Genomic DNA, 26,010 nt, shown 5'->3' with positions numbered 1-26,010 from the left:
GTTTCCTAGTTTCTGTTCCCTCCCACCCCTCTGCCTAATCCCCAGGCCTTAGCCATGCCTTTCAAGCAACAGCATAATGAAATGGGATTCAGTACCAACTGCTCATTGGTTTATCAGTTGGACTCACCTGACACCCACTGCATGACAATGGAAAATTACCTAACACCCCTGAACCTAAGCTTTTAACATATAAAATGGAGAGAATGCCATCTATCCAATAGGATTGCTCTTTAAATTTATTCAGACAATGTATGCAAAGCTCTCAGTTCAGTGCTTCCACAGAGTAGGCATTCAACAAATGGGCAAATGCCATGGTTAGTATGGGATGAGGCCCCATCAAAGGCTGCAAACCCATCTGTCCCCTTTGCTTCTCTTTTGTTTCATTCCCATCAAGCACATGTTGGTTCTATGTTCGATTGAATGCTTTTAGTCCTCTCCTTTTACAAGGAACAGACTATGTCTTCCACATATGGTTGGATGACATTGGTACCTGCCCTGAGAAGTCAGCAAAAAGTGGGATGAGAACACATACTGACATTGACTTTTAAAGAACACAGCTGACAGTAAATCACAAGTGGGTGGGTTTAATCCTTAAGCTGTAAGAGATTTCACAGTTACTAACTGACTAAATGCTTGCAGCAGGAAAAACTCCTCTAAACACAAATCAGGAAAGATGCAGTTAAGTTCAAACACTTTTGAATGAAAGACTCTGATGACAAGGGGCACTTGAGTTTTCCTCACCTAAGAAGAGCAGTTTTTTTTAGGAAAAAACACTTTTTAGCTCAGGAGTTAGAATGTTTATGGCCTGACTAAGCATGCCTGATGGCTTCATTTGAAAATTGTGTTTTTGTGTTTAGCTGAAGAATAATCAAGGTACAGTGGCTATACGGAAAATTTTAAAGATAAAAAAATATGGAGAAGCACTTATTCTTACGTATTTAACAGCTGGAAAGATTTAAGAAACCATAAAGTATGCTGGAATATACTTTATTTCATTAGGTGTCTAAGATGTAAAACTATCATCCTTAGGTTTTGACTAAAGAACCAAAATGGAAAAGATTTGTTCCATTACACACAAATGCTGCTCACTTCCTTTAGTTCAGTCTTCATCACACAGACACAATCCCTAGATTATTTCACTATGTGAAAAGGCAAAGACTATCATTTTTAAAATATGTTCTTGCATTTTTAAATATGTTTCCAAAGTATTAGTGGATTTGCGTTAGTAAACTCTTTAGAAATTATACATGCCATAACCCGAAGAATGTTAATTTTCTTTTAACAAAGCAATGTAATTATTTTTCTCCTGCCTAATACTATTCATCATTAAATGGAACTCACCCCAGGTTATATAAAATTTCTCAATATCTTATTAAACATTGTTTTTCCTCTTGCTGAAAATATGTGAATTCAAAAGGGTTGTCTTTGTTTAAACTCTGAAATGTGCAAGTAATCTCTGGGCCTAAGCTGCCAACAGTTACTAATATTTTATCCCAAGAAACAAACTAGTATACCTAAGTTCCCAATGCAAAATACTCATATTTGGGACTGATTTCTAAGTATATTTAGTATTTTCATTCATGTAAGAAATGAATAATAAGGGCTAGGCACAGCGGCTCATGCCTGTAATCCTAGTACTTTGGGAGGCCAAGCTGGGAAGATCTATTGAAGCCAGTAGTTTGAGACCAGCCTGGGCAACACGGAGAAACCATCTTTACAAAAAAAATGTGAAAATGAGCCAGGTGTGATGGCATGTGCCTGTAGTCCCAGCTACTCGGGAGACTAAGGTGAGAGGGCTTGAGCCTGGAAGATGGAAGTTGCTACCAGCTGAGATGGCACCACTGCACTCCAGTGCTGGCAACAGAGCCAGATCCCGTCTCAAAAAAAAAAAAAAACCTGAAGGGATACCCAGGTTCAGCTCCTTCATTTACAAAGTATGTGCCCAATAAATCTTCAAATTAGACTCATTTTCTTTGCAGGAAACTGTAATCCAACTGTCCGGGCTTCATGAACACAACATTCAGCAGTAAGTTGTAACAGGTAAATGGCACACTCAGCTCATAAATTTGGGAAGCTTTTAGTAGTAAACATTGCCTTTTGGTTCTGTATATTCATAATTCCTTGTAAAAATTACAAATTTCTACTTTTATCAAGGAATTTAAAAGTTCACCAGGAACTGTATCAGAATGAAATCTTTTTGAAATATGAAAATTATTTAAAACTTCATAAAAGTACATTTGCATACCCAAATCCCATTCCAAAAGGCTTAATGCAGTGATCTGGAACAAAAGAAGACAACCTCATGTCTCTTGGGGCTACACACACCAGCATTTCAATCATATAACATTTACATTGTGCTCCAGAAGCAGACTAGCCTTGTAGCTTCAGCTTGGTGGTAAATGTCACAAGATTAAACACTGTTGCATAATTATCATGTTGTAACACTCTTGAGTGATCCTGTAAGTTCAGTGTCAGCCTTCAGTGCTCAAACACTCATTCTACACAAATTAGAATTTGCTTTTAGAATCACAAGTGAGAAATGATTTATTACTCATATTTCACAAATCTAGTAATTCTCAATGAGCTCTCATCCTCTTAAACTGGTTTGTGTGAAGGTTCTATGTGAACTTGTATCTCAGTCAATAATCAGAGAGAAATATTTGGGGTACTGGAATTAGAATTCCTGGGTTACTGGCCTACTTAAGGGAGCGTACCTTTGATCAATCCCCTTCTTTTAAATCTTAGTTACATTCTCTACACACAACAGGGACACTGGCTAGAAAAGGTAGTGTCTGAGAGAATTGGACCAAGCCTAATAAAATATAATGGTGGAGTCTAAGGCAGATTTCCACCTATAAATGAATTTGAATACAATTTCCTTAAAACAGCTGCATGCCCTGAGGCCAACAATTTTTGATTATTGAATAGCAAGCATAATGCACCTGACATAGGAGATATTTCAAAACCGGTAGTTATTACTCCTAAATGATAAAAACTTGCATTGTCTCTTTCAGGAAATAAACTAAAACATCAATGGCTGAGGGTATAAAAATCACTGCCTTCCAATACAAAGAACAAACTACGTTTGAGAGAGAGGAAGAAAATGAATGCGTGTGTGTGTGTTTGTGTGTGTCTGTAAATACAAATTTGTATAATAATGAGTTAAATCAGTAAAAAAGCCTAAATTCTAAGAGTCAAAAGGTGGTTTTCAAAGTATGTAAGCTCCACTGGATAATGACTATTTCAATCACTGTTGAATACCTACCATCAGGCATCATATTTCCTGCATGACAATGACAGGGACTAATAGAAGTTTCTTGAATAAAGAAATCTAATTCTATTCTCTACCCTAGCCATAACTAACCTCCAAACAGTCTTCACTGACTGTGGTCATCCATATTGTCAATAAACAATCTTAAAGATATAGGGAATTAATGCATCATTATTTTCCTTTACCTTACTAGTTATTATTATTTAACACATTAGTTATTATCAGAAATGGCAACCTTTCCACAAAACCACACTAGCATATGGAATAACAATAACGAATATAAACACAGATCTACTTTGTCATTGGTATAATTTAAGGCAGCAGGCTCTAAACTGTGTCTTCCATTTGAACTTGCTAATAAGGTTAGACAATATCACAACTTGAAACTGAAGCTAACAAAACTAACTTGAAGTAGTTTAAAACATAAGCCCCAAATAGAATTCACCTCACAGTCGATGATATAAAGCTATTGTCTTTCAGAGTATCTACTCTGTCACACAAGATCTGGTCTGGACAATGGACATACAAACAACATTCTGGAGAAAAACAAATGTTGCATTTTAAACTTCAACATAAACCAATGCGAAAAGAACAAAATAACTTACTAAAATTTGGAGGGCGCTGGGATTTGGGTTTAGGAAATATGCCCACACTAAACACTTGTTAAATCAACAGGCAATACTTTATTTGGGGTTTGACAGGAAAATTAGAAATTTAATCACAGAAGCAATTTGTGGTTTTAGACGCAGCTTTCAAGTTAATAAGCAAATGCGTTTGTGTTCAAATGCAATGTTTGTTAATATGTTTATTGAAGTGATGAGAATAATTGCAGCCTTGGAAAGAATGAATGTCTGAATTTGCATATTCAATACTTTATCCAAAAATAACTAGTTAGACTTCAGCAATAATTGCTAAAAACCTAAATGAGTGAAAGTTTCAATGCCGTTTTTTTTAAAAAAATGAATGTTTAAAATGTGTTTTATGATATAGATTCCGATTTCTCACTCATCGATAAATTCTGAACATACATAAAAACATAAAACAGATTACAGCGCTACACTGGGATTAAAAACAACTGTTCACTTTACATGGTTCTAACCTGGTTCATATCAATCAGGGATTCTCTTAAAATTATTTCAAGGAGTGTTACACGTGTTTTCCCTTATTGCCTTCCCTGCAGCCATCTTAGCTTTTCCTGGTAGCAGCTCCTCCATTCTCCTTTAAAGAAGCCCTCCTCACACGACCCTGGCCTGGCCAGTAGGAACATTCTGTGGCTCAACCTTACCAATTGCTTAAGAATGTGAATGTGACCCAACTGATTTAGCTTGTGTTTGATCAATGCATGTACATCCATTCCCCCTGCCCCACTGAAAAAACACAAGAAAGAGAAACAAAAAAAGGATGTGATTTATTTTGTTATACTATCACCTTTCATATCTAAAATCTAACCTTTATGTCTCTGCTGGGTATTGTCTACTGACAGGATTAGCGTCATTTTTATTTCACATTTTTCTGACACCATTTGGAGCTTTTGATGACATTTATTAGAAAGATACCTTACTCTTCCAGTTGACATTTTGCAGAAGAAATGAGTAGCCTGGAGTTCCAGGCAGCCATCTTTGTCACCTCAAGGCAATTCGTCTTTAAATGGAGCCAAAAAATAAGACTCAATGCAAATTTAAGAATATCTTACAGAATAAACTATTAACAACTTCTGACCCTGCGATCCTTCATGATATTCTTGACTCCTGAAATATAATACAATCCCAAATTCTGTTATTTGTTTTCCACCTTATTAACTTTATACCACTTTGTTGATGCCACTAATTAAGCATTCACTGTTTTGCTAGGCATTTGGAAAGTACGAATGAAGAACACACTTCACCTTTCAAGGTGTCTTCACTTTTAAAGGAGTTAAGCCTACTAGGGCAATCTGACTTCATTTTGATAAGCTTTATCATACAGGTAATGCAATGCAATAGTTGGGCACATTGTTTGAACACAGAATCCAGCACTAAGGATGTCAAGAAGGCTTCCTGGGGAGAGATGATAGTGCAACCAAGTTTAAGTTGCCCAGTAAGAGGTGTATCTACCTCTGTTTGCCCAGGCACTGTAGATATTCTTTAGGGTTTGTGTTTTCTCTTCATTCTACCATGTGGCTATTTCATTACACTCCCTGGCTGATTGTGGGTGTGGGGACCAGAGCTCACCAGCTGGAGAAGCCAGGATGTGGAAAGGAGTTGAACCTGAGCATGAACACAGAGAACTGGACTTAGAAATCTGACAAAAAGGATTTCATTTCTTTAAGTGCCAAAATAATTTAGAGGAACAATGACTCATCTTGCCTTGAGGCATGAAAGTAAAATAATAATGATATCAGATCTTACATAGCAATAAGAAATATGTAAAGGACAAATTGTGTATAATCAAAATTATGCTTCAAAATGTCACATATATACTATATTATGATACAGACTATATGGCATATAGCACATATACTATATATGTACTATATATTCTAAAAATGGAACACTATATGTATATAGAATTGATAGCATCACATAGTGTGTATATATATATATATCTAGCCAAATACAGTACTATGTATAGTACTCTGTATGCCTAGATATATATTACTATGTGTCAATATATAGACAAGAAATAAACTCAGACTTCCCATCCTTACATCCACTCCTTGAATAAATGGTTAGCAGAAATTAGCATATTATTTTATTTTCCCTTTCTTTCTTATACTGAATGCATTTAGTTGACTATCAGTAAATTAAATATGTGCAGGATGTGACTCCATTGTAGAGAACCATGTTTAAGGGCAATTGTGGCCAGGAAAGACCTCCATTTTGCAATGATATTTAGCCCTTACAACTTCTGTATCCAAGATTCCTTACACTCTATTAAAATTGTTTACCTGTTCCTATAGAGTTGAAAGAGAATAATGTTCTGTTTACTTCCTTGTGAAGAGAGAAAAATGAAAGTGCATTTATAGAAAAGAGTTGTGGGACTGGGGGTCGACCTGAAATATTCTGCAAGCCTGGACATATTCATCTGTACTGTCAAATACAGTGGCAACTAGCCACACGTGGCTACCAAGCACTTGAAATGAAGCTTCTGTGACTGAACAACTGAATTTCTAATTTAACTTAATTGATTTAAATTTCAAGGGCCACATGTGATTACTGGCTACCATCTTGGACAGCAAACCTCTAAGTCTTGAGCTAGACTAAAAGTTGGAAACACAAGGCCCACATGGGCCACATTCAGACTTTGACTTACCTTTTTTGGTGTACATTATGTTTTAAAAGAAAAACAGAGTTAACAGTAAAGTTAGAGATTCCAAAATGAAAATATCTAAATTTTAAAACTCTCTTAGAAAGTTTTGGTAATACTGGACCAGGATTCCTAGATGGTAACAATTGGCCAGGGCTGAGAAGCAGTTAGACCACATAATGATAGGCTTAGGGCTGAATGATGGACAGTTTCCAGTCATTATTCTATATGTCTATATGTTCTTCAGGTAGGCCTTCCTCTTTCAATGTTGTTATTTGCCTGGTCCCTGTTGGCATGTATCTATTTTACCCCAATCTCACTGAAACACGTGGCCCCTTTAAATGGCACTAGCAGCAGCGACCAGGGATTCTCCTACTTGTGGTCTTTCATCTTAGCATTAGTTGGTTGGACATTTCTAACCCCACAAAAAGTGGAAGAAAATCTTTCCCATTTAGAAAAAGTATTAATACTTTCTCAGGGTAACCTCCTTCAGCACTATCAGCAATTACAATGAGACTGAATACTAATTAACCTTTAAATATAGGCTTTGGGGCTCCGGCAGGGAAATGCAAAAGAAAGAATAAAATCCTCAATTAAACCCTAAGACAAGTAATTTCTCTTGAGAATTTCTGAACTTTTGGATTTCTAACATGGCCAATTAAGAGTTCTCTTTACCTGATGGGATAAAAACAAAGACAAGATCACTCTTCAGACAAGTTGGCATCAGTCTATAAGGCAGGATTTTGGGATTTCAAAGGACATTCTTTTACAAGATTCTTTAACTTTATTCTGAATCCTTAAAAACAGGTATGGATTGCCTTTAACAAGTGGTTTCACATGGCTCCTTAATATTCCTCCTTGGCTGTCTCTCTATCAATCTGCTTACATTTACGATTATATATGTTAAAAAATACTTTTTCTGACTTCATGTAAAAAAAATCCACCATATTCTTCCTTTTTATGTCCTCGATGTCATTATATATTTATAGTATTTATTTGTGATTTTTGAAGGACAATAAAAAAATAGGAATAGGCAAGCATATTTTATTCTGGACCATTTTAAAGAATAATGTGAAATATTACCTAGTTGAATATTAAAATTAAAAGGTAGGAAAAAAATAGGCCAAAAATAAAGATGTCATCTAAAAAGATAAATTTGTCATTACAACCCACATTATTCCATACTCCATTTACTGCAGTGGCACAATCTATTTCTTACTCAGATAACATGAATAACAAGGGGTTGTCTCTTGTTAAAACCAAGTCTGATATTTCTTAGAATGAAAGGAGCTTCTCTTGTGTTTTCTAGGTCTCAATTTCTAGTGGTCATAAACTTTTAGTTTAAGTGAAATCTTATATTGGTTAGAAATCTTAATTTTAGAAAATTTTTAAAGTTATAATGAAAGTATCTGCTCTATTTGGCTACAAACCAAAAATCATCAAACAATACCAAACATGTTAAATTTCTTCATTTATCAAACCTAAAACTAATAAATCAGCCCAAATCACATATCTCCTAGTCTCAGTAACAGATTTTGTTAAAATTGCAACATATAAATGCCAGGATGATATCCCAGGAAGTATAATAAAACAAGAATCACTATGCAAACAGTGAAACTTCTTTATCAACATTTTACATGTTATCAATATATTTAAATACAGACTCCATGGCATTACAATAGGCACCTATTATTTAAAGACATAATTACTACACAAGGTTATTTTTGGATATCTAAGCTCAAGACATTTGGCTATTTGATAAAACTATACAAACATAATTAATCTATTCATTTAGAAATACATTCCTATATGACTAAATCTTGTATCTTGACAACTTTTCAGGTGAACACATTTATCACCAAATTATTCATAAGATAAACACCAGGAAATACAACTTTACTGACAACAGAAAAACAGCCCACATGAGTCATTCACATGGCTGCTTTATCATATTTACAGCTATGTCTATGAGAATAATCTTTCATTTCAGGGAGAAACAAACAGATGCATTTAAAAGGTGTTAGAATGCCTTACAAAAATGCTGGAAAAAAATATTGTTAAGCTGATCTGTTTAACTTTCCCCATAAGAAGAAAATATTTCCAGATGTTGCATATGCTTATGTCTGATTAATGGAACTAGTTCATGAAATAGTTTCTTCCTTTTATAAATGATTTTATTAAATAACTTTCTTATTTCTATAGAAAGAGGTAGAGGCAGAGAAAAACTTTTTCTCATCTTTGCCAACTCTAATCAGTAACCTGGAATTATAACGTTTATTTTTTTGAAGTATACAATAGGGCCTCAATAAATATGTTGTTAAATATTGTTGAAAGAGACTGATTTTGATTACTTCCAGATGCAAAAATACAAAACCTACCTTCTACCCCAATCTTGACCCAATTTACCAATGACTATTGGCTTCAATTATTTATATAGTTTAAGACAACAATAGAGGCTCAATAAGATCTAAATTACAACTCTAAACATTTAAAATTTTATTAATTCTGGCTGAAGTTTGCTTATTCTGCAGATTATAGAAAAGGTTTTGTCAAGCAAACTAATAATGTGAATGGGGTTTTCGTAGTAGATGTTCACATTGCATGAAAGAGCGTGTTGTTTTAAAGGTGTCTTGAATACTTTCTTTCAACCACTTATAAGAATGCAGCATGTAATTTATAAATAATTCATCTCTTCATGACAGTCGGTCTCCCAAGCACTCCTAAGAGTAAAAATGATTAATCCTGGGTTATTTAATAATACAAATACCCATCTGATCCAAATAATCCATCATCATCCCCAAAATATCTATATTTTTTTCTTAAGGTGGTGGGAGTATGGATTTTTTTTTTCTTTTTTCCTTATACCTTTGCATGATGTTTGAAAGTTTTCAGTGAAGAGGAATTGCTTATATAATCTTAAAAATATAGACTTTAACTTGATATACATCTAACAAATGAAATATGTTTTCTCTTCAAAAATCATTAAAATGACTTTGGTAAGAATACATTTTATTCTTCCATACTTATTGAACCTCCAAGCACATATCCAGTAAAATGGTAAATGAACAAAAGGTGGCACACAGAAGTATTTGTTTAACTATAATTTCAAATTAACTTTAAAACATAATTTCATCCCCACAATGAATGTGTTCTTGACAAGTACATGTAAATCCAAGTTTATAAATTAAATTGCACTATACATCAATGAAAAGACATTATTTATTTTAGGGATTCTGCCATGATCAATAATTAATCAAATATATCCTACATATAGATTTAAATCTTCATATATTAAATCTGTTGAATATATCATACAACTATAGCTTCAAGTATTTTTTTCTTACTGATGGCATAAATATATTGAAGCAAAAAAAAAACTCACAATCACCACATAAGTGTGTTTAGTTTTTTTTATTTGAATTTTCAAACTTTTCACTGTACCTGTAATGAGGTGACGGATTGCCTCTTGCTTCACAATTTAAAGTTATTTTTTTATCTTCTGACCCAACAGGGAAAATGCTGTTGCTAGGTTCTTTGATAAACACAGGGCCTTGTAAGAGAAGCTCACCTATATGGGTGGGAGACATCCAAAAAATAATAATCAGTAAAAGGCATTGTAAAAAGTTACATTCCAGCATTGAAGAAAACAAGCAACTAGTGAAAATCTAGTACTGCTCCATTTGCCTACAAAGCGAAATGCTCTGTAGACATTGTTTTGTTAAAGGGAATCAATTAACCCACTCAACAGCATAGTACCACTTCTATGAGAACTAACGTTGGTATGAAAAATATTGCCATATTAAGATCACTTCATACTGCAGCAATTACTTTTTATTACAACAAACTACATCTAAGTGTAGATTGGTGAATAAACTATTACAGCAAGTCTTTTTTATCACAGCCTTTTTGCCAAACTAAAGCTGAATTCAAAACTAATTCAACGGCTGGGCACGGTGGCTCACGCCTGTAATCCCACCAATTTGGGAGGCCGAGGCGGGCGGATCATGAGGTCAGCAGATCGAGACCATCCTGGCTAACACGGTGAAACCCTGTCTCTACTAAAAATACAAAAAATTAGCCGGCCGTGGTGGCGGGCGCCTGTAGTCCCAGCTACTTGGGAGGCTGAGGTAGGAGAATGACGTGAGGCGTGAACCCAGGAGGCGGAGCTTGCAGTGAGCCGAGATAGCGCCACTGCACTCCAGCCTGGATGACAGAGTGAGACTTCATCTCAAAAAAAAAAAAAAAAAAAAAAAAAAACTAATTAAATACCTGAGTATTTTCATAAAATCGGCTTGGCATGCAAACCTTAAGCTTGACAATGTTATTTTTCCATTTGGAATGAAAAACACTCAATATTTGGTGGGATGTCCATTTTATTATTAGCAAATTGAAGAGAAAGATACAGCACTGAACAAGTGTCTTTTTAAAGATGTTTCTACTTTGGCTAAGAGAACTTGAACGTGCTCTGAGGAGAATTTCCACATACAGACAAAAAACAAATGTCTCTATTGTGCTACGTGTTTGAAAAAGAACAAGATAATGCCACCACCAAATGCTTATGGGACTGCAGTTGTATAATCATTGCCATAGCATTTCTGAAAACAAACAAATTCGCCCCCCCAAAAAAGCTCTTTGCTTTCCTATTTTGTTTGGAATGCTCAGCAAAATTACAGAGGAGTCTCTATTAACTCAGAGAATGAATAAACAGACTAAGAGACAAAGAATCCATGAAAAGTCAGACAAAGAAAACGAGATCAAAAAGCAGCAAAAAAGGCCCTAAAACAATGAACTGGCATTTTGGCTACTTCAAATAGCATTTAACATTAATAAAAATATTTACCATAAGTGTAACAACAATAAAATAACAATATGATTAAAATAATCATTGAAAGGATAAAAATAGCAGCTGCTAAAGCTGAAATTCTAAAGTAAATTCTATGTTGCCAAATGTGTTCATTAATCCTCAGAAAATTCTGTGAGGTAAATGCCATAATTATTCCCAAGAGAAGACAAACGCTGTGCCTAATAGTGGTTAGGTGGCATGAGCAAGTTCACACAGCTTTGCAGAATGTAAAACACACATTCTAGAATAATGGATTCCACAGTCTGTGCAGAGATACTCTCTCACCCTTTATGTAAGGAATTTGGCCTTACCCTAGGTCTGATCTTTGCCCTCAGCTTCCAGGAGGTAATCTATGCCATAGCTGATTGAAATGTCTGTTTAGGAAGGGGACTGGTCAAACTAGATCTTAGGGTGGGGCCAGCCACACCCAACAGTCTTGGGTTGGAAACTGGCCACATCAGACAGATTAACCATGTGATTAAGGGTGAAAGATTTGGGTCACATGGTATCAAATGACGTGGAGACTGAGCTCAACCACACGTGCAACCAGTCAGTCACACCTGCATAATGAGGTCTCAGTAAATAACTCTAGACATGGAGGTTCAACGAGTTCCCCTGGTCGGCTATCATACTCCTTGAGTATTGTCACACATCGATACCGGAAGGGTCAGATGTCCTGTGGACAACAAAAGCTGTGCATTTGAAACCTTCCATACTCTGTCCTATGTGTGTCTTCCTCTAGCTGATTTTACTATGGATCCTTTCCCTATAAATAACATAACTGTGGGTATAACAGTTTTTAGCAACGTTTGTAAGTCTTTTTAGCAAATTAACAAAAATGAGGATAGTTTGGAAACTTCTTGAACTCAAAGACTGTTAGAAGTGAGGGCAAGCTCACAGCTCACCTGACTCGGGGCAACTTTGCACCACAACATCACCGCACAATTAGCCCTTCCTAATCCCCACCATCCTCTAAGAAAGCAGCTTGCTATCCCCCTTAGTCTCTGATCTTTACCTGATCATTACTTTTATCTATCAGGGGAAATTGACAAACGAAAAAAAAAAAGCTTCCGTTTCCCTTTTTAGGAAAGAGCGACTTCCAGAAGAAAGGGATTTTAAAATTGCTACTAACACCCCTAATTTAAAAGAGGCAATATTGCTATTTTCTTCATTTTTGCTCCTCAACCAATTCACTGAATAGAAATAATAAGTAAAAACAAAAATGACATTCTGTTCTATTAATTGAATTTATCGTCCTAGAAAGTCAAAAATATTTGTGATGTCTCTTTACAAATATTTGTAAATATAGTGAACATTTCCTAACATTTTTCTAGTGTAATAGCTTCTGATTTACTTCTGATAACATATATTTCATTATTTATGAGATGGGATAGCATCTTTTTTCTGACAAATTCTGATGTATGTACAGCTTGAAAGCAATAATGCATTAACATAATGGTATAAATTTGGAAATAACAGGAAAGTTGGGGAGATAAACCAAAAGAAAAAAGGTTAGTAGAGATAAGAAAGTAGTGGTTTAAACGAAAAAGGCAAAGAGAGGTGTTCAAAAAATTTCCTCCAAGTGGTCACAATACAAACTCAAATGCCCATCCCATCATTATCTAATAAAAGTCATGTCCCAAACGATGCTACATGGCTTCTCCAGAGGCCACTATTAATTTTAAATAAAAATGTTAAACTACCAGGAGCATTTTCTTCTGAGATCCTTTTGAGAGAAGGATAATAACTACTAATTTGCTAACATTTATTGAACCAGGCACCATGAACTACGTGCCAGGCACACTAAGCAGCTATTTACATCCTTTGCTTCTCCTATCTCAAGCTCCCCTGACCCCAGCTCCTGATCTCTGAGGTCTAACCACACTGCTCTTGTTCCTGCTTCTCAGACACGCTGAGCTTCGTGTCACTTCTGGGCTCACACACTTGTTCTTCTTGTGTTCTGGTTTCTTTTTGTCATTCAGAATTTAGCATAAATGTCACCTTCTCAGCTTAAATGTGACCATCCGCATTCTCCCTCATCTAAAGTCATTATACACCCTTCATTTCCACCAGTCACATATATCAAAGCACATCTCACAACCTCACGAGATCTTTCTACATAAACACTACACATGCTTATGTATGTGTTTGTTATTTATTTGTGTCGAATTTCATTGCTGTATACTCAGCTCCTAGAACATGGTAGATATTCAATATCTGTCTGTAGAATGAATAAGATGAATGAGACAATCCTCATAATAACTATATGAGGCAGATACTATTTTACAGCTAGTGATTGATAAAGCTAAGATTTTAATTTCAGAGCTCATCTTCTCACCTTGCACACGGTTTGGCCTCCCCAGAAGAAGTGAGGCCTAGAAAGGTTAAATGACCTGACCATAGTAACAGAGTTTCTTGGTGAAAGACCTGATATCAACCCTAATCCTCATATTCTTGGTTTGTTTCCCTTTCCATGAAGCCACACTGTTCTCAATATGGTCAGAGGTGAAAATTAACCAACAGCCTGCTTTTTCAACTTCAGTATTTCCTGATGGCGCTGGAGTTAACGGCCTATGAGGCGCATATCTGCCATCTCTGAAATGTAAGGCTCCTAAAGGCTTTCAGCCCATCAGCAGCCATTTGGGAGCCTCCAACGCCTCTTAAAAAGTAAGTGCAAAATAATAATCAAACGTGACAGGTCAGTGCATGCTTCCTACTCAGAAAAGAGACAAGGCCACTCAATCTTGCTTCACAAGAACGAAATAGGTGATGAGAGATGCTGGGGTTTCATGTTCTAGTCTCTTGCCAGCAATATAAACTTAAAAGGAATAGATTCTGAAGTCTCTGCTAATCTAAAAGAAATTATCCAACATTTTCTTCAAAATGAATTTTGATCCTCAGAAAGACAGAACCTTGACTATTCACATAGCTATTCATAACCAGTAAAAAGCAGCCTGTCTGAAAACAGAAGGGGGCCTTTTGCCTAACTAATGGATTCAATGTAACATTCAGATTGATGCTAAACTTTACTTTTTGTGACAGGGGCATTTTTTTGACATGCTAGCCTGGCTCCAAAGCTCCATTTTAAATGTACAACCTAAAATAAGGGGCATATCACACTTCCGAGCAGGACTAATAAGTCCAAAAATCCAATCCTAAGGTGTTATTTTTCTCCCCAAACACCTACAGGCAACAAGGAATAGAACTGCCTTTGGATGTAAGTACAAGCTTTATGAGCTCCTAAGGTAATGTCATGTAAAAGATCAAACCGCAGACGATCAATTCTAATGGTCATACTCTATACACTTTTTATGAAGACTGACAAAGAAAACATAGACAGGGGATTCTGGGCAAGCTGCATTACTCTAATAAAAGAAATGAAATTCCTAAAAGACAATGATGGTATCTGAAATTCCTAGGGAACAGGAAAGCATATCCTATTTTTCCTTGCTGATTTATGTCATATCTACATGGAAAACAAAAACCAGCAGTGCATTTCAAAACAAAGGGTAAATCACAACAGGGTGTAAGGGTAGGCAGTGCAATTAAAGACAGAATTTAAGAGGACATGGATTTAGAAAAGAATATTCCATGCACTTGCAAGGCATCAAACCCAAACAGAATGAGCTCTAGCCTGGGTCAAAGAAAGTAAAATCATATGCCGCCAGTGAAATAAGATCCATATTCCAGGCCCCACTATTCTTTAGGAAAAACTTTTAAAAGATGGAAACTTTTTTTTAGAAATGAGATATCTTCTATTTTGGCAATGGTAGTTTAAAGCTGGAAAATGCCAAAGAAACAAGACCAAAATAAAATTCCATTTATATGCTTCCAATGTCAGAGGAAGATAAAGTATTCGATCTTAGAATATTTCATTTCTTTAACAAATATCTGAATGCCAGACATGTGCCACATGTGAAAAACTGGCTGTGGCAGATGCTGCTGGTAGTCCACTCAATAGCTATCGCCTGCTCTTCTTCCCAGCCCTTAGAGTCCGCCTTTCGCTGCGGAGACTGAAAGGTCCAAAGATAGTAGCTTTCCCGAACTCTGTCATTTTCGGCTGGGAACCAGGGTAGCCAGGGGAGATTGGCTTATGAGACCACTAAAAGCCCAAGAGGGTGTATTCATTTTCTAGGGTTGCTATAACGAAGTACCACAGACCGGGTGGCTTCCAAAACAGAATTTTTTGTCTCACAGTTCAGGGGGCTGAAAGTCCATATCAAGGTGTTGGCAGAGTTGATTTCTTCTGAGGGTTGTGAGAGAAGGACCTGTTCCAGACCTCTCTGCTTGGCTTGTAGATGGCTATCTTCTCCCTGTATCTCTCTTCATATCGTCTTCCCTTTATGTGTGTCTCTGTGTCCAAATTTCCCCTTTTTTCATATGGGTACCAGTCGTAATGGATGAGGGCCCACTCTAATGACCTCCTCTTAACTAATGACATTAGCAATGACCCTATTTTCAAATAATAGGGTACCGGAGTTTAAGACTCCAACATGTGAATTGGGGATGGGGGTGGGGTAGCAGCACGATTCAACCTTCAACAATGGGTTAACCTGCTAAGAACTTCCAGATAAAAGTCTGTACTCTGATTTTGTTTTGAAGTAAATAAAATGCTGACCTTGCTTTCCTTCCTTTTTGATATGGAAACTTTCACATGAGGAAAGAATGCTGGGAACTACTGTGACCAAGTGGACACCATGAGGGAGAACACTATACTATACGTGTGTGTGTGTATAAAATATATATTTATGTATGTGCATAAATACATACCACACACACACACACACACACACACACAGAGTATGTTACAGAAAAGGCAACCCAGAGCTCTCACATCTTTGAGTTCCTGAACCAACATGAACCACATAATTCCAAACATCATGTGTTGGAAAAATAACCTCTAATGCATTTTGTCACCTGCAGCTAAAAGCTATACTGTAACCAATGCTCTAGAAAAAAAGGAAGAGGTAATATAACACACTTCAGATGAGAAAGAAAAATAAAATACTTATTAGGAATAACTAATGTGTCTGTTTTCCACATCGGGAAATGTTAGCAAGCAATTAAGTTAAAAGAAAAAGTGCTGGAGTGTAGCATGCACCTGGAGTATGATAGCAAAATAACACCAATAGAGGTGATGAAAACCTTTAAATTGAGAAATTAATAGTTCACTACATGATTTTTCTCAATCTTTATTTCCTGTTTTATTTATAAACAGGAAATAAAGAAATTGCACAGGAAATGGCATTCAATAATTAGGGAATTGGAACTGACAGGGACCGGTTAAGCTTCACAGGACCTAGAAATAAATGTTCAAGTAAAACAAAACTGCTCGCTGGAATGGCAGAGCCCTTTCAAAGCATGGAGATTTTACCAAGAATTGCATTCATCTTCTAATTGCAACCTGCCTAAGGAAACACAAAAATGTCCACACATATAAAAATATAAGTACAAAATGGTTTGTCTTTAAGGTTAAGTATCTTGATTTTGGCACTTTGCTTTGGTAAATTAATCGCAGAGTTTGATTAAAGGTATGATCTATTTCACTGGACTGATTAACATTAATCTGTACTATAATTCCCTAAAAGAAGAGGACTTGAGAGTACTTCTAAAAGTGCCCAATGTTTTATGTTGATACTGTTTAAATCCAACGGCTATATTTTTGCTTGTTGAAATGTTCTTTACAGTTGAATGAAATGGTTAATTTATAGTTATAGTGCAGGACATAATGTTTTTGGCAGAAAAACAGGGTGGGAGGAGATGGTTTGGAGTCTTGGGAGATTAAAATGTTTTCATAGTACTTCATAGCTTTCTGTATTTAAATTCACGCTATTTTCTTTTTATGAATGTGAGCTTTAATGTTTTGAACCTCCATGACATCCTTCTATAATTCTCAGACCATAATTATACCTTTCTTGCTAGACAGCTTAATAGCAACACCACATGATTAAAAAAAAGTTAGAATGCCATTGTTGGATGCAATATGCAATGCGTACAATACACCAGGAGAACAGTCAATGGTCCATTTATCTGAAAAAAAAAAACAAAACAAAACAAAAAAAAACAACACTTACATTCCCTCTTTCTATTACACTTGCATTGTACATTTTTGAAATGTGCAAATTCACAAGGTTCTCACCCACCATATGAAAAGAGTGCATTAATCAACTCTTTTTAAAATATTTCTTTAACACATTACTTTCAAAGGTTTTAATAGAGATGATTTCATTTCTATTATGGAACCCATCATTTCTAACAGTTTCTATTCTTTAACAAAGGGTTCAGGTCAAGGCCTGTTAGGACCAGACACAATTCCCTTTATGTATCTTAGAAAGAATGTTTCATATCAAACTCTAGTTCAGGGTCATTGTTTCTATGAGCAAATAATTATCCAATAAAGAATTCCTTTTGTAAATTAGTTGTAATGGAGAAGCTATTAAGAACTAACACTAGGCCTGGTGTGCTGGCTCACATCTATAATCACAGCACTTTGGGAGGCCAAGGCAGGAGGATCACAGGAAGCCAAGAGTTCGACACAAGCCTAGGAAACACAGCAAGACTCCATCTCTATAAATAAATAACAATTAGTGCGGCATGGTGGTAGATGCCTGTAGTCCCAGGTACTCAAGAGGTTGAGATGGGAGGATCACTTGGGCCCGGGAGTTTGCAACTGCAGTGAGCCATGAACACACCACTGCACTCCAGCCTGGGCAACAAAGTGAGACCCCATCTCCAAGAAAAAAAAAAAAGAACTAATACGACTTAGTGATTGTATTTTGTAGTATTTTACAGCTGTAATCTCATAAAGTAGAAAAGAGCATACTCTATTCCTGCCCCCACCTTAGTAAGCAGAAGCCAGCACTGTGTTTGTACATGTCTGAGTGTATAAACACCATCTACTTCTCTCTCCCTGTTTCTTTTTCTTTTCATTTTTTTTTTTTTTTTTTTAAGAAAGAGTCTTGTTCTGTCACCCAGGCTGCAGTGCAGTGGCCCAATCTTGACTCACTGCAATCTCCGCCTCCCGGCTTCTAGCAATTCTTCTGCCTCAGCCTCCAGAGTAGCTGGGATTACAGGCGCATGCTGCCACACCTGGCTAACTTTTTCTATTTTAGTAGAGACTGGGTTTCCCTGTGTTGCCCAGGCTGGTCTCGAACTCCTGAGCTCAGGCAATCCACCCGCCTCGGCCTCCCAAAGTGCTAGGATTATAGGCGTGAGCCACTGCGCCTGGCCTCCCTGTTTTTTTTTTTTCTTAAGTGAGGATCCTGATTTTGTACTTCCAGACTACTGAGAGGGATTGAGTTGGGTTGTGAGGTAAGATATGGAGGTCTAAGGAAGCAGAACGGAAAGGATAACTGATATGGGTACGCTCTGTGTCCCCACCCAAATCTCATCTTGAATTGTAACCCCCATAATCCCCATGTGTTGAGGTAACTGAATTATGCAGACAGTTTCCCCATGCTGTTCTAGTGATAGTGAGTTCTCATGAGATCTGAAGGTTTTATAAGAGACTCTTCTCCCTTTGCTCGGCTATTCTCCTTCCTGACACCGTGTGAAGAAATGCCTTGCTTCTTTTTTGTCTTCTGCCATGATTGTAAGTTTCCTGAGGCCTCCTCAGCCATGTGAGTTAATTAGGCCTCTTTTCTTTATAAATTACCCAGTCTCTGGTAGTTCTTAATAGCAGTGTGAAAACAGACTATTACAACAACTTTCCCCAAAACACATCAGGAACTATGGGGTGCGGAGATTGGGGTATGTCTTAGAGTTGCCTAGGCTTACATTTGTTACATTCATTTTTAATTGATTCACAATTAAAAATGTAATTATCATCGTGATTAACTGCAGACACAGTAAGCATACAACTGATAAACATACAACTGATAAAGTAAACATACAACTGATAAAATGATTTCTTCAAATAATACTAATCCTTACTGCATGCTGGACTGTTTCTTTTTTCCTTTATATTCTATTCTATTCTACTCTATTTTATTCCATCTGATGTGCTTTATCCTACTTTTAAAAATACTAGACATAAACTACTACTATTTTCATCTTATCACAACATCAATGGGTTCTTATCCCCAATTTGATAAGCTTTGGTCTAGAAACCTTCTCTCCTGCCACCAGTGCCCCAGATTATTTTAGGAGGGAATGGGTGACAACTGCAAGATATTTATTTCATTTCCTTTTCTTAGGAACGAAACCAACCTTGGCAATGTAAGAAAAAATATAAGCATCTTAAAAATTGAAAGAGTATCACTGGGCCCAAGATACAGTAAAGACAAGAGAGCCCTCCTCAAGTCTACTGAACTGGTACCTCCGTAGCCTCAGGGAGAAGAGAAATACTGTGTATTACCGATAACTTTGGCAAACAAAATCACATTTTATTTTGTTTTGAGAAGAACATACAACTGATAAAAACTAAGTTTCTTAGAGCTATACAGTATGGAACAAAATCCCTCTTCATTATATATTCTTAGTTAATAAACATATGGACATTCTAAAATGTCAACCTATGGAGGGAAAATAAACATGGGATGCTAGGCCCAGTATTACACACTTTGCATTTGCTAAATCACCTAATTCTAAGTGACTATTAAGCACTCTGAATAAAAAAGTGGTGCTCCTTTCTTTCTTTTTTTTTTTTTTTGAGATGGGGTCTTGCTCTGTTGCCCAGGAGTGCAATGATGCAACCTCTACATCCCGAGTTCAAGCAATTCTCCTGCCTCAACCTCCTGAGTAGCTGGGATTACGGGCACACGCCATCATGCCCGACTAATTTTTGTATTTTTAGTAGAGACGAGGTTTTGCCATGTTGGCCAGGCTGGTCTCAAACTCCTGACCTCGTGATCCACCCGCCTTGGCCTCTCAAAGTGCTGGGATTACAGGCATGAGCCACTGTGCCCGGCTTCTTTTAATTCCTATTGCTTTCCTCAACAATGGCACAGATTATAAATAAGTAACCCACAGGGCTGGAGAGGATGAGTTAAACTGGAATCTCTCTATACTTTTTTGGTACCACCGTTTTGGAAGAAGCATTTGGCAGTATGTATGAGAAGCTACCAAATTGTGTAAGGAAGTCTGAGGAAACTCTACTCTCAATTCTTTCATTCATCCTCCCTCATTATCTCCCTTGTAGTAATCGTTCCTCATTCTAAATTCCTAGAACAATGTTTGTATATTTTACTCATCACAATATCGTGGTCCTATAATATATTACATTTACTTGTTTTTCACTCTTATCATCCTCATCCCCGGGCTTTATACTTTCAGAAGATAGTGACCATATTTAACACACACTTCTTCTAACCTCTTAGCATACCTATTTTATATACATATACATATACATATATATAAGTTTTCATATATATATATATATATATATATTCATATATATATATATATGAAAACTTAGTAAATTAGCAATTGTCTGGGAATCTCCCTGGGTCTGTAGGTGTGTTTACTTAAGCATCATTGCAGATGGTTTAAATTTACAAAATGTTATAGCTGATCACAGAAAGACTTCGGACTTTCCTGAGACCACCCTAATCAGATACACTTATCTCCAACTGTAATTTATGCATCCAACTATAAAACAATTCATTATATAAAAATATGAACATACAACGGAAGCGAATTCAATGAATGTGTGTCTGACTCTCATGAAACACCTTCACTGTGTCCTTACAGAGGCATTCACTGCCATTAGGCAGTTATTTCTGTTAGGCAGTTTGCAGATTCTTGATCACCTACACCCCATGCACACCCTTCTGAGTACCATCAATACAGGTACAAGACAGGCCTAGCTTCATCAAAGTACATACAAAAATAGCACTTTCAACACCAATAGCACCCTAATAGTAATCTTTTGCAAACCTCAGAGTGCTGAACTAAAGTCCCTTTTCTGCATTTTAATGACTTGTTTGAAAGTAACAGCTGCCTGAGACATTAAAACAAAACAAAATAAAAATGCTGAGTTCTGCTTGGTGTTTCACTTACTCTAAGAATGTTTACTGTGGTTAAAGTTACCTTCAAGAAGGGTCAGCATTTGCAAAGGCCTTACTATTCCTACGGAATGGATCTTTTGGCAAAATATTCCCAAATCTATGAGAAACCATTTATGCAAGCTATGAATTTAGTTAACAAGTAATCAACAAGCAATTCCTACTTTAATCTAAATCTTCCAAAGTTAGGATTCAAATCAGTCACCTGCTGGCTGCCTGGACACATTCCACATCTCGATCCCTTCATCTCAGTTTGAGCTTTGGGTCTGCTTTTCAGATACAGCCTGGGCTAGTTTGTTTTTTTCAAGTTTTTGCAAATCACAAATTCTATAATCATATGATACGTATATGACCTATCATAGATACTGGAAATTTGGGTTTACAGAGCTGCACAATGGTGGCTATTGGGCCAAATCTATCTTGAACACTTCTTAAATTTGGATCGAAGAATTTCAGGAGGGGAGAAAACACTTCCTTTAAATTGAATGGCTTCATTTAAAAAAAATCCAGAGATTTAGGCATAAAGTCAAATTTCACCTTCTCACAAACAAAAAATCAAAATTCTAGCAATCTTCAACTCAGCAGTTCCATATCAATAGAGCACAATTTCCATAGTCATAGACTACAGCCCTACAGGGAGTAAGACATCCATGGATGTCAGCAAGAAATTCACATATAATTACTTGCAAAATAAGTTGGTTTATCAAATAACATATCTTGGATTGATTTATGTCATTCTTCCTCCTGGAATATTTTTGCCCTTTATCCTTCAAGGCATAAAGTCTTGAAGGTACATGTAAGTATAATCCCACTTTATCAGAAATTCAATTCAACACATCTCTACAAGATAAATAAATAAATAAATTAGCCTGGCGTGGTGGTGTGCCTGTAGTCCCACCTACTCGGGAGGGCTGAAGCCAGAGGATTGCTGGGCCCAGGTGTTCAAGGTTATAGTGAACTATTATCTTACCACTACAGCTTGGGTGATGAAGTGAGACCCCTGTCTCTACAAACAAACAAAGGAACATTTCATAACGTGAAAATTATATAAAATTTGAATTTTAATGTCCATAAATAAAATGTTATTGGAACACAGCCACACTGACTTGTTTATATATCGTCTATAGCTGTTTTACACATTACAAGGGCAGAGTTGAGTAGTTATGACAAAGACTACATGGCCCACAAAGCTGAGAATATTTACTATCTAGCACGTTATGAAAAATTCTGCTGACCCCTTTAGGAAGGATCATGTCTACTAGGAGGAACAGTGACTTGGGACCATAATAAACATGATTTTTTTTCCCACTAATATTCCATTTAGCTTTAGGCAAGTCATTTAAGCTCTCTGAGCCACTGAATTCTCTACTGTTATATAGGAATGATATCTATAATACAGGATTTTTGATGCAAAGATAAGCAGTATTTTTTCATTGCAGCAGTGGCAATGTGATAAATGCTATTTGATATTATTATTGCATATTTTTTACTTAGCATTGCATCAAACTTTTAATTACCTCTGACTGAGGAATCGTAATTTATGGGAAGGCAGTCTAATACGTGATTTTATTCATTATAGCCTCCTATATACATGGCCTGAAAAATAGGATGGAATTGTCGTTATCTTCATGGTAGTTGTGAATACTGGTACCCATGTTCAGTTATCTGGTTTGAGCAAATAAATGCAAGTATTAAGTCTGAGACAAAAGGTCCCTATTAATCTGTGGAAGGTAATAACTTCAAAAAAGAGGAGGAAAAGGGGGAATCAGTATAATGCCCACTGGATCAGTTCTCACTGAGAGACAATTCTCCAGCAAGTATTTACTTTCTACCCTTTCTTCAAATAATTACTCACCAAAGTAATATCAATAGGAAACTCAACAAAATAAGCAGCAAAGAGCTTTCAAAAACCCCATGAGGCAGAAAAAAAGCATTAGATTCTTTTATACTGTTGTTTCTCTTCTCCGATAATAGAAATAATGGCCATAGCACTGAGTATTCTCATTTGTTTGGCTGCATAATCAAGCAAAAAAAAAAAAAAAAGAAAGAAACATGTCATTTGTGGCCTTGTATATGCTGCAGAAAAATTATTCCTTCATGAAAAAATAGATGTTCACTCAGAAACCCACACAGTACACTGTTCAACAGTCAATGCTTCATAATTATCTACATAATTATGCTCCACTTAATACCACTTCTCTCTCATTTTGTACATGTGTCTGAGCTTAAATATCACTTGCAAGTGTGCAGACACTCACTCACACACACTCATGGGATAAGAATGAAAAGTTCTATTTTGCCATAGAGTGAAGAAGTCATGCAAGGTATTTTAATATCCACTAAAAAATTTAATAATGAAAAACTTATTCGGAGACAAAATCTAGGAGCTCTGCTTCAAAAGCTTAAGGCTAACGTAAAAACACACAAATGTTGCCATCTCCCTTTACTTACTGGGTGACATACTCAGACTGCCCTTTAAGTCAAAAAGTTTTCAGAACAAAACAGAATGCATGATGTTGCCGTGAACAAAGTAAAAAAAGAAAAGACTATTCCCAGGATTCACGTGCTTTTGGACTAAAACTTTAATAGTATCAGTGCTTCCATGTCCACAAGTGACACCAATCAATGTCACAATGGCAGCAACTGATCCCAGAGTTGCCTGATGCGTTAAGTTCAGCCAATAGCAGCTTTCACCACAACCTCCCTGCTTATAAGATTGGAGGAGCAAATAATGTACACATGCTTAGAATAAACAATGAGTAACTAACCAGAGCCATTTATAAAGTGGCAGCCTACATATTCCACTCTCTCAGGTCAGCAGACACTAGAAAGCTGTCCAGGTAAAGAAACCAAACAGTCACAAAGTTCAGAAAATATGGTTTCATGTGTTAACACGCTATTTCACACCCCCATAACTAGCCCTCAAGAGCTTCCACAAATAAGGGCTGGATCTTCAATGGCTGTGCAAGCAGCCCAGAAAATAAAAAAAAAAAAAAAAAAAAAGAGTAGCTTCCTAAAAAGAAATAGTTTCACAAGGGCACTCGCCATTAGCTGGGGCCCAGGTCAGCCTGTGCAAAAAGTTTGTTTTGAACTGTCCTTGTAGTTAAGAGGAATAAATTGCCTCCTATTAAAGTGACAGGTAGGAATATTACTTCTGTCACCCCTAGTCCTATAAATAAAGTAAACCCAGATGGTATAAAGAGAAAGTAATAAGGCAAATGTCAAGATAAGAGCTTACTTCCTTAGTTGCCAGGCAGAAGTTGGAAACACATTGGGAAGTCTAATGGCCAGCTAGAGGTACAGAACTTTTTTGACTTTTTTTTTTTTTGGTCAACATCAGGTTTATTGTTTTCCTTCTTTTCAAGTGATAAATATCAACAATGTAGGATAACCAAAAATCAGTGTTTAATATTTAATAAAGTGTTATTTTTTCAAAACTAATAGAACATTGAGGAAAGATATCATATTCACCAATATTTCAGCCTTAACCGTCTAACATGAAATCACATGTGCATAGTGGGATCACAATGATACAAAATTGGATAACCAAATCTGTAATGCAATGGCAGTATGGCAGTGATAATACCCTCCAATAATTGTCAACAATTTGACAGACAAAGGAATCAATAAAAAGGATGTTGAATAATCTTCATTTGTATATTTATCTACTGATAGAGAAATAAATTCTAACAATCTCTCCATTTCTAGAAGTCATTTGCCATTTCACTGTACACTCTTCAAAGAAATTAATATGATGTTTTTGTAGCCATTATTAGTTGGTCCTAGGCCAAATGAAAAAACTGGCAACCATTACACAATCAGCCACCTTAGGAAGCGATCTGGGCTATACTTTTTCTTACCACAGTTGGCAAATAAGTTCTAAAAGTTGTTCATTAACGTGATGCTTTAAAATGATAACAATAATACCACAAAAGATAAAATAACTCTATCTTCTCCCATAGTTTCATCCAATTACACAACTAGATACTTATATATGTAAGGATGCATGTGTAACTTGATTTTTCTCTACTGTGTATCATTCTTGCAAAATAATTTTAAATTTAAAATATCTCTATTTAAAATAGTATCCAGTGTTAGATTTGTAACCACAGAGTTCTGTCACTATGCATTGTCTCAAACTTAGTATTGGTTGATATTCAAAGGAAGCAAAATGCAGAGAAGTGAAAATAAATTGTATTTACATACCTATCTGTGGGAAAGAGAAGACACACAGCAATTTAGGCCTCACTAACAAAACAAGAGCAGGGAGCTCTGCCAGTTCTCAAATTAAAATATGCAACCATTTTTTGAGTTAGAATTTTGCCTCGAAAGTAATACAGAATGCAGAAATGGTCCTTAGAAATGAATATTTTCTTATGTTCAAGCTTTGAATTTCTGGATGTGGGGAGGGAGTTGGGTATGTGGGAAGTCTGAAAAGAATAGACACTGGAAAAGTGGGAAGTCTGAAAAGAATAGACACTGGAAAAGTGTTCTAGTTAATAGAGGAAGGGACCCTCAAGGGATACCCCACAGGATTTTTCTCTCCATAGAGTCTGAATGTTATATCAAGCAAAAAGAAAAGTTTTAAAACTCGGAGGAAACAGAAC

At 36.2% G+C, this 26,010-nt stretch overlaps 1 protein-coding gene across 1 annotated transcript in view; it reads right to left on the bottom strand.

Moving 5' to 3' along the window:
- Positions 1-26,010, bottom strand: part of CNTN3 (contactin 3) — a 350,216-nt gene that overhangs the window by 223,224 nt on the left and 100,982 nt on the right. Inside the window, exon 3 of the mRNA XM_003264908.3 lies at positions 9,998-10,124. Within this exon, the coding sequence (XP_003264956.1) occupies positions 9,998-10,124 (127 nt within the window). The remainder of the gene's footprint in view (positions 1-9,997; positions 10,125-26,010) is intronic.

The sequence above is a fragment of the Nomascus leucogenys genome, chromosome 21 (assembly GCF_006542625.1).
Source record: "Nomascus leucogenys isolate Asia chromosome 21, Asia_NLE_v1, whole genome shotgun sequence".
Lineage (NCBI taxonomy): Eukaryota > Metazoa > Chordata > Mammalia > Primates > Hylobatidae > Nomascus > Nomascus leucogenys.
The sequence above is the reverse complement of the archived record's forward strand: the minus strand, read 5'-3'. Positions and strand labels throughout refer to the sequence as shown.